The sequence below is a fragment of the Nansenia antarctica genome (assembly GCF_963989245.1).
Source record: "Nansenia antarctica genome assembly, chromosome: 3".
Classification (NCBI taxonomy): domain Eukaryota; kingdom Metazoa; phylum Chordata; class Actinopteri; order Argentiniformes; family Microstomatidae; genus Nansenia; species Nansenia antarctica.
Window position 1 is genome coordinate 2,271,753 of NC_137688.1, and position 12,206 is coordinate 2,283,958.

Here is a 12,206-nt window from a genome sequence, read left to right on the forward strand (position 1 = left end):
GTGGTGGTGTGCAACACCGGTGCCCCCCAGGGAACTGTTCTGTCACCCTTTCTCTTCACCCTCTATACCTCCGACTTCCAGTTTAGCTCCGACCAGTGCCACCTGCAGAAGTTTTCGGATGACTCCTCTATCGTCGGTTACATCACAGACGACAGGGATGAGGAGTACAGGGCCCTGGTGGAGAGCTTTGTGCAGTGGTGCGACACCAACTACCTTTTGCTTAACACCAGCAAAACAAAGGAGTTGGTGGTGGATTTTAGGAGGAAGAGAAGGACCCCAGCCCCCATCACCATCAAGGGGGTGGAAGTCGAGAGGGTGGACTCCTACAGGTACCTGGGAGTACAAATTAATAACAAACTGGACTGGACTGACAACACCGAGGCTCTTCTCAGGAAAGGGCAGAGCAGACTGTTTTTCCTGAGAAGGCTGAGGTCTTTCGGTGTCTGCAACAAGCTGCTGCAAATGTTTTATCAGTCGGTGGTTGCCAGCGTTCTGTTCTTCGCCGTGGCCTGCTGGGGTGGAAACATCTGTGCCAGGGATGCTGCGAAGCTAAACAAACTGGTGAAGAAGGCCAGCTCTGTGGTGGGGACCGGGCTGGACAGCCTAGAGGTGGTGGCAGAACAGAGGATGGGGAAAAAACTGGCGGCCATGCTGGCCAATCCCTCCCACCCGATGTACTGCGAGCTGGCGGGGATGAGGAGCAAGTTCAGCCACAGATTTGTTCTCCCCCGTCAAAGTACAAAAAGATTTGGACAGTCCTTTGTTCCAGCTGCACTCCGACTCTACAACCAGGCCCTGCAGGGTGGGGGAGACCTGGAGCTGGAACTTTTGGAACTTTTTACTTATTGAGCCTGCACTGTTTTATGTATTTTATTGAATGTTTTCTGTTTTCTGTATTGAATGTTTTCTGCCTTAACTGAGCTGTTTGACAACAAAATTTCCCCATTGGGGACAATAAAGGTTTTCAATCAATCAATCAATCAATGTAAAAACGTTGACGCTCAATATCTCTGAACTGCCCTAAACAGAGATAGAACCTTATCATTCTAAACTCACGTCTTCAATCCTCCTTTTCGCTTCTCTTCACTTATTTCCTCTTCCACATATTTTCCTATCGCTCAACACAATGTAATAAAACATTGCAGAATAGGTTCGGATGTATTTTTCGTATGTATAACATGTTAAGACCTGCATCACTATAGCCTAGTGGGAGCTCTGCATGGTAAAAAGACACGTATTTGAGTGCACCCTCCTCCATTTTCGCTTCTCTTCACTTACATTTTATTTTATTTTTTTACATTTTTGGCATTTAGCAGACGCCTTATTCCAAAGCGACTTACAATCAATACATTTGAATACTAAGCAAGTGAATCATCAGTCCACCAGTCGTAGCAGGAAGAGTAATCCAGCTCAGGCCAGGGGCCATTGATAGAAGGAAAAACCTTCTTCTAAACCTTTTTTTGTTTTGTTTTTTTGACACTGGAGAAACAGTACAAGGGGGCAATAAAAGTTTTTAGGGATACAATAAAGGAGAAAAGCGGGTGTCTTCAGGAGACGCAGTGCTGAGGGGCAGTAGATGTCTCAGGAGGAGCAGTTAAGGTGACATATTTTCCTATCGCTCAACACAACGGAATAAAACATTGCAGAATAGGTTCGGGTATATATTTTTCCTATGTATAACCTGCATGACCTGCATCACTATAGCCTAGTGGGAGCTCTGCATGGTAACAAAAGACGTATCTGAGTGCTTTTTGACCCTTTATATTTCAGGTGTGCCTCTATCTCTTACGTTGAGGAATGTGGAAGGGGGGCGTCGGTGCCGGTGTGGGGAGCAATGGCGCGTTCTGGCCTGCAGGTGGAGCCAGACTGTGGTGGAGGTTGGTGGGGATGGTGGAGCTGATTGACGCAGGTGTCCTCAATCAGACTCGTCAGACTCATCCCAGATGGTGTTTTTAACCTGTGTGTGTTTGTTCCCTCGAGGCAGTGACGGGCGAGTGAGACGCGGGCAGACGGTCGGCTGAAAAGGCTACAGCAGAGACACCGCAACGCCAAGTGGGGGATCAGTGATCCCGGATCCCTGCACCTAACTGACTATTATTATTATTATTATTATTATTGTCCCATGTCGGGGACTATTGAATAACCGGGCAGTGCCCAGACCCAAACCTCCACGTCGACCTCCCTCTGTGCCTGAATCTGTTACAGCCGGTTTCTCAGAACCAGACAAAATCACCAGAAAGTGTCTGTATCCTTCTACGACACGTACAACAAGTTGACAGTAAAGTTAAATTATCTAATTAATATGTTTCAAACAGTAATACATATCCAAACGTTATCAGTCTGTTTGATTTGTTTACTTAAATGTCCAAACAAACAAACAAACAAACAAAGCCTCATGGCACAAACCATCTTTGGTGCCACTAAGCAGCAAAAATCACCAAAAAGTGTGCATAGCCTTCTACAACCTGCAATTTACATGAACAATTGAGATTTGTAAAAAAAAAATATAAAACAAAAAACCTCTTACGCGACTCCCCCAACATACATTCCCTGTTCCCCATCATCATGGACTAAAGTGTTTCACCTGTTTATGTTTGGCACCAGTAAAGAGACTTTGCTTTGCATTTCACTGCCTAGCGTCTCTCTCTTTATCCTGCACCACACCTGGGTCCCCACCATGCACCAAACCCTTACAGGATGCTCCATAGAAGACTAGTAAATATAGGTATTTTAGCTATTTTTTAGTGTGATAAAATATTTTTATTTTGATATTCGAGACATGTGACATGATGAGTCGCTAATATAGCTGAAAAATAACTTTTTGAACATAAGTCTTCTAACCCTGCATGTCTCCAATTCTGGGATGATGGTGGAAGCAAATTAATGAACACTAGTGAACTTTATTACGGTGGGATAATGCTGTTCAGGAGCATCATGCCAACGTTACAGTGCTTGTTTGCGTGTCTCCAGTGACCTTTGATGCCATTTTTATTATTATATTCTAAGTTCCTGCAATATTTTGCCATCCAGTTCTTTGAGCCTCTCCTAAAACTTCTAGGAGAAAAATAAAACTAAAACTAGTTGGATTCATGTTGCCAAGGCTCCCTGTTTGTCTTCCTAGAGGCCTAGAGACAGGGCCGGTCCTAGGCATTTAGGTGCCCTAGGCGAGAGTAGGATTTGATGCCCCCCCCCCCAATTTTAGGGGCGCCACCCCCACCACCACCACATTAAGCCACCAGTACTGCCTCATCACCACCCACACATTCAACAGTAAAAATATGGTAAAAACAATGGTTTCAAGACAAAAATAGACAGTAGGCTGAGTCATATTTTCATAGAGACAAGAAATTCATAGACAAAATTATTTAAATGTTTTTTTTTGGGGGGGGGGGGCATTTGGCGCCCTAGGCGACCCCCTGGTTCGCCTATGCCTAGGACCGGCCCTGCCTAGAGACAATGTGCACTGTGATTTAAACATCCACAGGAATAGTGTTCTGGTTAGCATGTAATGGCAGTGAGAATGAAGGTGATCCAGTTTCAGTGCTGAAATGCTCTTTGGAAGAAAATCACCAAGCGAGACGAAAAAATAAAGCTTTGAGCCAACAACTGCCAACCTGTTGGGAGCACTTTGCAGTAGTGTTGATCCCATGTTGGCAGCATAGCAACAGCATGTCTGTCAAAAGTCATTGGAATCTTGGCATCGGAACGCTATTGAGCAATACTTTCACAGAACTTTCACACACAATAACAAATATTTGCAGTGTAGCTTAGCATTACATATTTTGGAGACACGTTGCTATATACAGTAGTAGTAGTGGTACTAAACGAGAAGTAAATAGGCTCGAAATAATTTCTAAAGCCCTATTTGCACAGGACTAGTATTCTACCTCATGTGATTTAGAAATTACCCTCACACATGTGTGTTTCATGTGGAACATTATTAGATTTTTTCAATTGTTATTATTTAGCACACAGTAAAAAAAAATTATAATACATACAATGACGATAATACATCATAGGTAGAGGAGGTGTGCAAGGAAGACAAGAAACCCTGAGGGGATTATCGAGCGTCTCCCTTGATCATAGAATTTGATTAACAGTTAATGAAGAAATAAATCAGGGAAAAATATTTAAATGACAGAACAAAACAAAGATCAATAAAGAACAAAACAAAAACAAAAACAAAAGAAAGAACGGGATAAACATATGAGAAAAGTAAAGATAAGTGTACATAGTAAACTTTACATAAGAGAAACAAATGAGGTAAATCAATCGTGATCAATAGGTGTTGTTTGACAACCTTTCTGAACGAGTAGGGTGAGAGGTCAAAGACATGAGGAGGGAGTTGATTAAATACTTTGGCTCCTCTGAAGTGAAGACTAAACTGAGACAAGGATGTTCGAGTGGATGGCAATAAGAGTTGACTCTTATTTATTTTATTGGAAGGATGATTTTCTTCGATTTTCCTAAAGGAACTATTGAATGTAGACAGAAACTGGTGGTTAACTGCTTTGAAGACAAACTGCTACATGGATAAAGTTTACTTGGAACATTCACAAGAGATAAGCCAAGTCTGTATTTTACTAGAATTTACTGATGTTATCCCCGGATATAATGGCTCTATGTAACATAGATATGCAACAAGATATCTATGTAACAGGATATTTCTAGATATAATATCTATTAATATACTGTACATAATAGATATGTAGCAAGCCATGCATTTCACCCATCTCATCAACTTTCGAGATTGCGTTCTGGATTTGAGCTTGCTCTTTCTGCGAATGTGTCCCCATGCTGTGTCCCCATGCTGTGTAGCAAGATTGAATGAATTGGTGATGATGGGTGAATTTGCACCAAAAATGCTGTGAAAACTTTCATTTATAATTTCGAATGCTAACCCAATTTTGCAAACAACCCCAAATCACAGATGCCAATTTGCACAGGACTAATATTATCACAGGACCTTTGTGTTTGGCGAAATATGGTCGGTAATTTGCGGTGGAATTTTTTACTTTTACATAAATTACGGACATGGCGGATTTGCATGGGATTAATATCACAGACAACCTAGAAGTCTAGTGCGGCCTGGGGTGGTCCAGTGGTCTAGCACTGTGGTCTACGGTGCACACATATGCCCATGTTGGCATGGGTTCAAATCTGCTGACGTGCCCTTACTTTCCTGTCTGTCTTCACTGTATTTCTCCAATAAATATGAGTGGGACTGCCCCACTCAGATTTAAAAAGAAACATTTGTTTTACTAGAAGTCCCCAGAAAATACTAGTTCTGTGGAAACAGGAACAATAACAATAGAAGAAACAATCAAAGTGGCCCTACTTCAAAACATGCTTCCTGAGACGGCTCCACTTGAGGTTCAACCACCTCAAACGAGGTTCAGTCGGTCTAGCCGGGCTTCCCCAGACCTTTGATGGTTTGCTGTTGCACTTGTATGATAGTCCCTGTATTTCAGCATACCCAAAAGTGATTGGACAGTTGGCTTGACAGGTGGTTATGGTTCACCAGGTGTGTTCCATCACATCATATGCAGTCATAATTAGGGTTGGGTATCGTTTGGGTACATATATATATATATATATATATATATATATATATATATATATATAGGCTATATAATAACACGGTCAACAACATTAATCAACTTTTTATTTTTTTATTGCTGAGGCACAATATATATTACAGTTAAATATACACTCAAATTAAAATAAATTAAAATAAAACTCCTAACACATAACTACACATAATTAGATGATCACACAGCCCCAAACACGAACACGTGTTTTTGCATGTACACACACACACACACACACACACACACACACAAACAGAAACACAAGCGTTACTGTGAGAGGAGGCAATTATCTATACCCGACAATAGATCTAATCAGTGGTGGACTCAGGCTGTTTGAAGGGCAGGGCCGAAAAGAAAAAAAGGGCATCTACTGCACAACATGGGACCCCATCAGTGCACATGGTCAAGTTTAGACCATTGGAAGGGCAGCCAATAGGGCACATCCTCTAATTTTGCCTCCCAAAAGGGCATTTTTGACACTCAAAAGGGCACTTAAGACAGACGTTTTTCAACCGTGGGGGCACCAGGAGGGGCAGTCGCCCCACCTGAGTCCGCCAGTGGATCTAATAGATTGATATTCAGCAGTATGCCTTATCTGCTTTGAAAAGTGAATAGTGAAAACTAATAGTGATTTTGTCGCTCTTAAGATAGTATAGGCAGCTACTAGCTAATGCATCAGGATAAGTCTTGTGGAGACAGACTGGCTCGCTGCTACGTTATTTGCTGTGTGAATCCTGTGTGAATCTGACTCACGATAACTTCTAAGAACTGTTGAAATGACTCCAATGCACCCGGAGAGGAGAGGAGCATCACGTATAAACAGGAAGTTCCCACACAAAGCGCTCTCTCTCTCTCTCTCTCTCTCTCTCTCTCTCTCTCTGTGTCTCTCTCTCTCTCTCTCTCTCTCTCTCTCTCTCTCTCTCTCTCTCTCTCTCTCTCTCTCTCTCTCTCTCTCTCTCTCTCTCTCACACACACACTGCCCAAGGCGGCCCCACACAACACATTTCTGAGAAATGTAAAATGTCAAAACTCATATCAATATTTATTCAAGGTTGCATTTATTCATGTATCTATGGCTATGACTCATGTGATGTGGCCCTAAAATTACACCCTAAAATTCCCTGCAGGCAGTGCAATATGACACATCTGTCACAATCAGAGAAGGTCTGACAACTACAACAACAACAACAACAACGACGAAAGAAAGAAAGAAAGAAAGAAAGAAAGAAAGAAAGAAAGAAAGAAAGAAAGAAAGAAAGAAAGTGGCAGCTAGTCATCAATAACAAATTCAGTCTGGAAATAAAATGCAGCCTCAGCATTCACAATCACCCTCCAGAGATCCCAGACCAGACCCTCCAACCATGTCCCCAAAGCCTGCGCAGTGTGCACCCTCCTCTCTAACACAATCAAGGAAGGGGTCCCACCCTTTGAAAACTTTTTTTTTTTCTTCTTTTTTTTCTTGAAATCCATCTCTGTTTTGCCAACTCCGAATTGCGGCTTCTTTTGAAAATAAGCCAGCGCAGGGTTTCTTGTAGCTAATTGTCTGCAGTGCGTTCAACCATGTCCCTGATGCATTATGGCAATTCACCATCGTCTTGATCTTCCAGACCGAGGGAAGGAGATCAAAGACAATATCCGTCATCGTAAATACATTGCAGATTGTTTTTCCTCTATGTTCTCTGAATGCCAACTTGTCAATATCACAATATTTTCATCCAGTCAACTGACGGAATACGATTTATGACTGAGAGAGTATTTGAACTTACTTATCTGCTCATTAATATGGACACTAGTCATAGTCAGACATACAGGAATGCATTCATAATGTTCCCAGGCCCCATATGAACCATTGCATTGAGAAACCCTAGTGTGCCAAAAGTTATTCCAATTAATTTGTTTTCTGATTGATTGAAACTGACAATTCAATGTTTGCAAGCAGCTGTACTAAACTCTGTACATGTAGAGGCTTTACTAAACTCTGTACATGTAGAGGTGGACTAAACTATGTACATCTAGAGGTGGACTAAACTCTGTACATGTAGAGGCTTTACTAAACTCTGTACATGTAGAGACTGGACTAAACTCTGTACATCTAGAGACTGGACTAAACTCTGTACATCTAGAGACTGGACTAAACTCTCTACATCTACAGACTGGACTAAACTCTGTCCATCTAGAGACTGGACTAAACTCTGTAGATGTAGAGGCTGGACTAAACTCTGTACATCTAGAAGCCAGCCTCTACGACCTAGAACCAGAGATGCGGGCATGGCTACGCGACATCGAGTTGGACCTCTGACGTTACACGAAAGAAGAAGATCTAGAGACTGGACTAAACTCTGTCCATCTAGAGGTGGACTAAACTCTGTACATCTAGAGACTGGACTAAACTCTGTCCATCTAGAGACTGGACTAAACTCTGTCCATCTAGAGACTGGACTAAACTCTGTACATGTAGAGACTGGACTAAACTCTGTCCATCTAGAGACTGGACTAAACTCTGTACATGTAGAGACTGGACTAAACTCTGTACATGTAGAGACTGGACTAAACTCTGTACATGTAGAGACTGGACTAAACTCTGTCCATCTAGAGGCTGGACTAAACTCTGTCCATCTAGAGACTGGACTAAACTCTGTACATCTAGAGACTGGACTAAACTCTGTCCATCTAGAGGCTGGACTAAACTCTGTACATCTAGAGGTGGACTAAACTCTGTACATGTAGAGACTGGACTAAACTCTGTACATGTAGAGACTGGACTAAACTCTGTACATGTAGAGACTGGACTAAACTCTGTACATGTAGAGACTGGACTAAACTCTGTACATCTACAGACTGGACTAAACTCTGTACATGTAGAGACTGGACTAAACTCTGTACATGTAGAGACTGGACTAAACTCTGTACATCTAGAGGTGGACTAAACTCTGTACATGTAGAGACTGGACTAAACTCTGTCCATGTAGAGACTGGACTAAACTCTGTACATGTAGAGGCTGGACTAAACTCTGTACATGTAGAGACTGGACTAAACTCTGTACATGTAGAGACTGGACTAAACTCTGTACATGTAGAGACTGGACTAAACTCTGTACATGTAGAGGCTGGACTAAACTCTGTACATGTAGAGGTGGACTAAACTCTGTCCATTTAGAGACTGGACTAAACTCTGTACATGTAGAGACTGGACTAAACTCTGTACATGTAGAGACTGGACTAAACTCTGTACATGTAGAGACTGGACTAAACTCTGTACATCTAGAGGTGGACTAAACTCTGTCCATCTAGAGGTGGACTAAACTCTGTCCATCTAGAGGTGGACTAAACTCTGTACATCTAGAGACTGGACTAAACTCTGTACATCTAGAGGTGGACTAAACTCTGTCCATCTAGAGACTGGACTAAACTCTGTACATGTAGAGACTGGACTAAACTCTGTCCATCTAGAGACTGGACTAAACTCTGTACATGTAGAGACTGGACTAAACTCTGTACATGTAGAGACTGGACTAAACTATGTACATCTAGAGGTGATGATATAGAATAAAGGTTTTAATACTTATAATATAGGTTTTTTTTACTCCTAATATTTTATTACATTTCTGGAGCTTCGATGCCCCTCTCCTTGCCACCCATGGGTGATTCCGCAAGTCACCCATGCAACATCCACTTTGGCACTGGACAACAGGCATATTACTGTGGATATATAGGAACCAGTGTCAGTTTCCAGTTGGCTTTTCAGGGGGTGTTCTCACTAGAACATTTGCTTCACTTGAAACAGAGTTTAGGATAAAGTTCGCTTTGCTCTGCGTCGTTTGGAGCTGTGAGAACGCGCATTCGAAGTCGCTCCCACAGCAAACATCCCTCGGATGCTCCGCTTGAAAAGGGTGGTTTCGCTTCGGTTAGAAACGACGCATCGAGGCTGTCCATAGGAAAACAAGAGGCATGCGTGTTGATCTGGATAAGAGCGGGACAACGGGCAATTCTGACCAATCAACTACCACGTCTGTTGCTTCGATTGCGTATGTTACTTTGTTTACATGAAGGGCTGTGAGAACGCAAATCAGAGAAATAATTTATGCAACAATGTTGCGAACTCATCCACTTGCTCCGGGTCTCGATTCTGACTTTCATGTGAGAACATGACCTATGACATCAGAGCCCTCTCTATGACATCATGTGAGAACATGACCTCAGTCTACCAATCCGTGGCTGTGGCTTTTAAAGCCCCTGTTTACACCTTAGATTAACATGCGTCCTGTATTCAGCTACTGTCCGCCTTCTGATTGTGTCCATATTAAAAGAAGTGTTCATTGTGATGGGGACTGTGAGACAGAAGTGGCTGCGATCCCTTGTAGTTTTACAAGGTAACAAACAACAGCAATATTTGTTTTATTTTATTGGATAATATTTGGAACAAAATATAGCCAAATTCCCTTTACCAAACCTTTGCATTGCAACTGTGAAGCTATTAGGCCCTAGAAAACCTGGTATTGTGGCCATTGTGAATGTGATACGGACACAGAGGTCAGAGGTTAACCACATTCTGTTCCACTTTGCTTCAGTCAGGCTCGTGACCACACACACACACATTTAAATCTTCTTCTTCTTCGGCGTATGGGTAGTTGTTTTCCTCTCCACTCCACCAGGCTCGGGGCCGAAGGGCTACCCTTTTACCACCCCGAGACCTGGTTGAGGGGCTCACCCGGGCTATATTTCTGGACACCCCTCCAGAAGCCACGTCATCGTCTCGTCATCTAATACCGACAGACCATGCATCCCGTTGGGTGGGTGGTACACCGGGCAATCCAGGATAACATGGTCTGCGGTTTGGTCCTCTGCGCCACACTCGCACAACGCATTTGGGGCCAAGCCCCATCTGTGCATTGATGAGCGGAAACGCCCGACGCCGGTCCGGAGACGATTGAGCCTCACCCAGGATAGCCTTGGCAAGTCCACATTTAAATGAAATCCGATCACAATGCAGGAATGGAAATCAGATAAGGGCGCATTTAAACTGTTGGTGTAAATGCGAACTGGCCAAAAGCAATTCATGATCTGACCACAGGACTCATGACTCATATAAATGACTCATATAATTTACTCATATAAATGACTCATATAAAAATAAACGGTCAAGTGAAGTGAGGTGGCGGTGAGGTCCACGCTCTGAGAGCCGACGGTTCAGAGAGACAGCTTGGTGCTTCTAACAGAGTTTAGTACACAATCCTGAAAGGGTTACAAGGATGCAAACCAACATATTAATAGTTACCAATTCCACAGGGAGATAAGCTTGTTTGTCCTCAAAGAGCAATAGCATGTAGGGTTGCTCGCTAGCCAGAATATACAGTAAACAATGGAGGTCAACATTCATTCCCAGAATCAATAGTGACCGTCGGCCCCTGTAACTTGTGTGCTTCGGAGTTGATTTTCTCTCCTCATTATTGGTCATAAAAACATGTTTTAGACTGAGGTAGTCTGCACATTTGAGACACGTTAACACTTTTTGCAATTGATTACTTACATACCAAGAGGTTGACTTATCGAAGAACTTATCGAAGAAAGTGTTTTAGGGACAGAAAGTCAAATCTGCCTGTGATAAATACACTGTACAAAAACAGTCACGTTTCATGGTTAGTCGTGAGTGATCATACCTCAACATTGCTTGCAGATTAAAAGACTTGTGGTGTGGACTACCACTACCACACTGAATAGTGATAGCCTCGAACTAATGTTAGCTCTCTCATGCGCTCATAATCAGTCTCTGACTTACCGCTTGTGTCCCGGGGGTCTAGACTGAGCGTGACTTCCTGGTCCACCTTGCGTGCGCATCGCCCTAAGCCCATAACCAGCTGTTCCAAGGGCAGCTCCGAGCCGTGACTAGGGTAGCAGCGCTGTCCGGTAGAACACCGAGGTGTGTAGACGCCACAATGCTCTCCCTCCAGGCGCGCGCACACGGGACAGCAGCCGCAGCCGGGCTCTCTCACCATCTCCACACAGGTGTCCGTGAAGTTAGGACAGGCGGCCTGACGCTCGGCCGTGCAGCTCGGACAACGGAACACCAAGTCCCCCAGCAGCATGCCCGGTAGTGTGAGATATGCAAGCAGCAAGCTGCAACCAAGATATAGGCTCATTTCTACCGCACTCCGCACTTGTGGTGTACTGTGCACTAACGGAATTTACCTCCAGAGATAACAATGTGGACTTCACGTAGAAACTGTGTGTTTCTAAAAACAGGTGAAACGATCGGAGGAACGATCTGCAGGGTCCTATCAACTGACAGGTTTCCAGATGTTTGTTTTGCTGTTGTCTTCCTTATATGGGTGTAGTGGGAAAGAATTAGGCAACTTAGGTTGGGTTTATTTATGATTGGTTGCTCTTGGCTAGTTAATGGACAACCAACAGCTGAGGAATATTGGTTAATTGTTGCTACCAGCTCCAGTCATCAGCATATTTGTGTGTAGGCCGTCCTGTGCCGTTGTCCATTATCGTTGGAGGAAGAACTGTTTTACTCCTGGGGCCTCGTTTATAAAGCTTTGCGTGGAACTGGCGTAAAAAGCTTGCGTTCTTACGCGAAGCAAGAACATTTCCGCACCCCATCCTTCGGATTTA

The 12,206-nt window shown here is 43.3% G+C and overlaps 1 protein-coding gene across 1 annotated transcript in view; it reads right to left on the bottom strand.

The window, feature by feature from the left end:
* LOC308152972 (insulin-like growth factor-binding protein 2-B) overlaps positions 1-11,806 on the bottom strand; it is a 28,038-nt gene extending 16,232 nt beyond the window's left edge. Inside the window, exon 1 of the mRNA XM_080526043.1 lies at positions 11,368-11,806. Within this exon, the coding sequence (XP_080382169.1) occupies positions 11,368-11,728 (361 nt within the window). The 5' untranslated portion in view covers positions 11,729-11,806. The remainder of the gene's footprint in view (positions 1-11,367) is intronic.
* Positions 11,807-12,206: the final 400 nt, after the last annotated feature.